We start from the raw sequence: 4,907 nt of genomic DNA, 5'->3' as shown, positions 1-4,907 counted from the left end.
TTACTGTAGGAAAGTATAAGAAAGTGAATACATATAATGGTATTTCTGGACTCACTTGGCACACGTACAAAATACGTAGAAAATGTAACACGTTCTCTCTTTCTACCTTTTCTACTTTCCTGTGCGTCGCCACTATGTAGTTAGAATAAATATGTATTTTCTATATGTGCGTGCGAAATGAGTGCAGAATCCCTTGAGTCCATGCAACCTTTAAGTCGCTGAGTTAAAAACTGAACCCACAACGACCCGAAGGACCGCTCGTTACTGTCTCACTAGTGCTACTGTCGTCAATTCTTTTTCTACTTTCAATTCTTTTTATATTCCCAGAGGAATAGTGGGAGTACGAAATTTAATGCTCAACGGTGATTCAATAGAGTAGGCGATTTTAATTATAATATACTTAAATGTTCTACTATATTGATTAGACGATTATATTATCCTATTTATTATAATGTCAGTAATAAAAAAATATTGATTAACAGAATAACGATTTGTTAGTATAGTTAATAAGTCAAAGTTTTATTAAGCTTATTTAGCAACTGTTTTCTAATCATATGAAAACGAAACACCTTGTCCCTAGTCCATTCGACATAATAATTATTGTCTCACTGCTTGAAGTTGAGTGAAACTTGTCGAAGCAAGGGATAATTTGAACAATGAATATTTTAATACTAATTTGCACGAAGTGGTCGGCCGCAGGAAAGAATCTTGCACCCTTCGCATCGATTTCCTCGCCCGCCTCGTTTCTCGTTAGAACCCTACGTTGCACCCTTGCACCACCAAGGAGATGCTACTAAAGAATGGCAGTTCCTGTGCAATCATTGGGACAGCAAATGGGGCCCAATGAAGCTCAGGACACAGTCGGTAATTGCTGTTTTTGGTGGTAATTACTCGTTGCTTGACGTTAGCGAAAAAATTGTTAGGAAAAGTTTTTTGAAAAAGATTTAATTTTTCCTCAAATACTATACCCCTAATTATTTTATTTAACATTTGCCTACATGAATTCCCTAATCGAAATTCTCATATTTCAAATTCTATAATAGAAACATTTATTATGTTATCTCTGGCAACGTGTTTCATTCGCATTCATAAAATAACTCACGATTACTTTCCTATGCAATTACGTATGCTTTTTACTATGCGTTTCAATAATCCGTCACTTGTACCATGAAACAGACAGATTTGGCAAATGTACGTACGCTCGCTTTTGGCTCTCACTGTGCAATGCCTCTTTTTACTTTCACCCGTTACGGTGACGTAAACAACGTACTTATTTTCTGTCGAGAGAAGAAGAACAAGAATTCGTCCGAGCGATCGCCGCACCAGGAACTCGTTTTCTACTATCTTACGATGATTCCCGGGTTTCCGGGATGAGTAGCTCAACGGATTAACCATTGTTGAACGAAACACAAGAATAAAATTGTTTCCTGCATTCAATTGATTTCTCGTTTTATATTTATTGCGAAATTTATTGAAGAGTAACAAATATTTCAGAGAATTCTATTATTTATTGTATTTATTGTTCTATTAGTTATTTGTATTTATTATTGTTTATTAACAATTTATTATTTGTATATTAATTTATTTGTATTTATTATTGTTTATTAACAATTTATTATTTGTATATTAATTTATTAATTATTATTTATTAATTGCATTAATCGAGCTTGCCAAACTAATTAGAAACAGTTGGAAGAACGTAGCATCGAAATGCATGAAGATTTAATAAAGAAAATAAAGAATCGAGAGAAGTAGGTGACTCGCGTGCATCGGAGTCAGCTTTTCAATATCTCGCCAACAAGAGAGAAGTCGGTTTCGTGGCTCGTTAACTCCGGTCACGCGACTTTGTTTCCCTTTTTCTCCTGTTTCCGGAAAATTGGTTCCAACGGATCGGTGAGAGATCGGAGAGAAAATACGATGGGTATAAGCTGCTCTAGAAATCAGTGGAACGTCCGATTAGAAGCGGCCACAGAGAGGAGAGAGAGTTTAATTATTTCGCGTGACGCCGATATAATTGCGGCTATTGGAATTCTATTGTGACCCGACGGATTCTGTTTCTGCTTTTTATTCTCGTAGCCGGGGAATTGAGGACTATGCCCTTTTGTCACGGTACGCTTCATTTCGGACAATCTCTTGCCTCCTGCCATCTCGTTTACCTTTTACCTCGAGGAGAAACGTGTTTGACAAATTGCGCAAGACGAAGATAAGATAAGAGCCACGGGTGGGGAAATAGCTCGGCAGAATTTCTCGCCGGTTTGCACGACGCAAATAAAAATGAGGAACAGCAGTTTGACAGAAATTTAAAAGATTTTAAAGGAATCATGCTTAATCTGGTCAGAAAATCTGAACCCTTCTTTTACATGTTCACGGTATAAATAACGAAAGAATAAAGATCTTTATAATGCAGATGAATGGTCTATTTTAAGCATCTTCACTTTCATTATGATCTTGTTACATATTCCACGAAAACGATAAAGATCGACTGAAATGCTTAACAAGATATGTTCCAAATCTTGGGTTTTAATCTAATCTCTGGTTTGAACATTTCAGCACTTTGGTCTAATCTCAGTTACAAATCTTTGAAAAATTCAAACAATTCAGTACAAGATTCCTTGTACACACAAATATTAATACTAGAACTGCCAAACGAGTCAAAATGACTCGTTTCGTGTGGACAATTGCACATATAAAAAGAAATCGATAGTTCCAGTGTTAAATGGTATAAAAATTTAATTTACTCACGAGACATGATTGTGTTACAGGAAAACGATGGGTGTAGCAAGGCCGTGCCAATGGTTGCTCATGGGAATAGTCCTCGTGATCTCCTCGAACCGTGCCACCAGTCAGCAAGAGCCAGGAGCGAGTCTAGACAAATTCGATTCAACGCTCAGTCCCGTATACGTCGAGACGAGAAGCAACGGTAGTCGAACCGATGTTCCATTAAATCTGGTTCGAAAACGTCGATATGTTCGATTTCCAACCGGCCCAGCTGGCTACATGTTCGAGGGTGGTGGCCCTCCGATTGGGAGGAACATCGGCGTGCCACCCAGTGTACGATACCCCAACTGGAGACAGCATAAGGCTCTGTGGAGAAGTCCCATGGCCGATTTCAACACAAGACCTGTGATGGGCCATCGCACCCCACGATTGATATTCCGCGATAACGATTTTCCACCCCCGGTGGCCGGCAGCGCGGCCTCCTTTTTCCAGCAGTCCAACCATTTACCGGATTTCGAAGACGAGATCAGAGGTAACAGGGTTTACATGAAGGGAAACAGATTATAACGTTTAACAAAGTTTTTCAAAATCTGATTTCACGATATTTGATTGCCTCCTTAACACATTCAGTAGAATCTTCACTACAAAAAATGAAAACTATGGAGATCAGTTAAACCTTATATTACATTTTCTTCTAACGTGTTAATATTTGTAGTGAAAGCAAGCAATGCAAGTCAGGATTTGCACAAAATGTGACTTACACTTCTACGACTTTCAACCCCTTTAATTATCAAATACATTTAATCAATTTTTTTTCTTAAGTGATGCAATTATTGTTTCAGATCATCGAAAGCAAGCGCTCGACGACTATCCCAGGTTAGAGTCAGGTATGTACGTTCGCCGATCGTCGCTAGAAATGTGACATACCTACCAACGAAATCGCGCCTGTTGAAAGCTCGTCTCGCGCAACTCATCCGCTAATCCCTAGTACCGTCATTCGCCTCGCGTTTCAATTTCGTTGCCAGAATCGTAAGGACGTAATTAGGAATTTACACAGCCGGGTGCAATATCCTAGCAGCGGGTGTCGCAACATTTATTATGACACAGTTTCTGCCATCCGCGTTGCGAGACACCCGTTCCTTCCGGTTGCCTTTACGATTCCGCGACACACTGTAACACCGTTTGCCAATATTCTTTCATGCTAATAATTAATCCCTCCACAATTATTAACGTTTTTCTTTATTCGAGCTCCACGTAATTCATGTAACATATTTATTAAGCTCCTTTATTTTAATCAACCTTAAATTATCGATGAACGATTGAGTAAGAATTTCATTTATTTGAAAATTTCTAATCTGATTTCATAAAAAAGTATTCTGAAGCTAGGCTTGGAGTAATCAGACCTCAAGATACATACACGTTAGCCACGGAGCGAGCAACCGAAATCAGACCTTATTTTTTGACACGTTCTTATTTGTTTGAAAAATTATGGGCACCGTTCCGAATAGGGTGGGGGAGGGGTGGCTCGTGTTAGACAAGAACAGTTTGGCATGTGTGTCTGTGCAGAACCGCGTCAGCAAAGTAGACCGCTGTGGAAGGGTGACGATACGTTGTGCGGTGACGGACGAAGCTGCGAATTTTTTCTTATGTGCTGGATGTCCGCTGGCCTACTGGACGGCAGTTGCGGCGGCATCATGTTCGCTTGTTGTCAGCGACGCGAGCCGAAAGGTAGCCACGATTTTAACCTGATCGAGGCGCCTAGAGATCAGTCTCAGCCGCTTCCGTTGGATACTTACACGGATACAGCCAATGACGACCGTAAGTCCTCTTCCTAATCAAGCATGACCGTCCGATTTGTACTCGCATGATCTTTCATAATCAACGGACAACAGACGTCCTCCTTTTCTTTTATCATCCGATCATTATTATTCTCATTTCTCTAAACTCGTTTCTAAACGTCCCACTTTGTTGTATACGTCAAATTTTCTGTTCACTAGCTTTTATTCTTTATCTATTTTATATGGAATTGTAATGCCAGTGAGTAGAAATTATTACGTAAACAGAAATTGGGACAATTGCTATACTACTTTTATTATTTTCATACTGAGTGACTATCAAAATTCTGGACAGTTCTTTATTTTCTAAATAGAGGATAGACAAAACTTCTTATGTGGGACGTATACGGTTTA

At 39.1% G+C, this 4,907-nt stretch overlaps 1 protein-coding gene across 2 annotated transcripts in view; it reads left to right on the top strand.

The window, feature by feature from the left end:
- Positions 1–4,907, top strand: part of LOC108623521 (serine proteinase stubble) — a 22,985-nt gene that overhangs the window by 11,176 nt on the left and 6,902 nt on the right. The window contains exons 2-4 of one of the 2 annotated variants that reach the window (XM_018022081.2): positions 2,763–3,250; positions 3,561–3,605; positions 4,285–4,536. In XM_018022081.2, the coding sequence (XP_017877570.1) occupies positions 2,770–3,250; positions 3,561–3,605; positions 4,285–4,536 (778 nt within the window). In that variant the 5' untranslated portion in view covers positions 2,763–2,769. The remainder of the gene's footprint in view (positions 1–2,762; positions 3,251–3,560; positions 3,606–4,284; positions 4,537–4,907) is intronic. The other variant, XM_026812362.1, reaches the window with a different exon arrangement.

The sequence above is a fragment of the Ceratina calcarata genome, unplaced genomic scaffold (genome assembly GCF_001652005.2).
Source record: "Ceratina calcarata isolate Rehan_Ccalc_2016 unplaced genomic scaffold, ASM165200v1 scaffold272, whole genome shotgun sequence".
Lineage (NCBI taxonomy): Eukaryota > Metazoa > Arthropoda > Insecta > Hymenoptera > Apidae > Ceratina > Ceratina calcarata.
The sequence above is the reverse complement of the archived record's forward strand: the minus strand, read 5'-3'. Positions and strand labels throughout refer to the sequence as shown.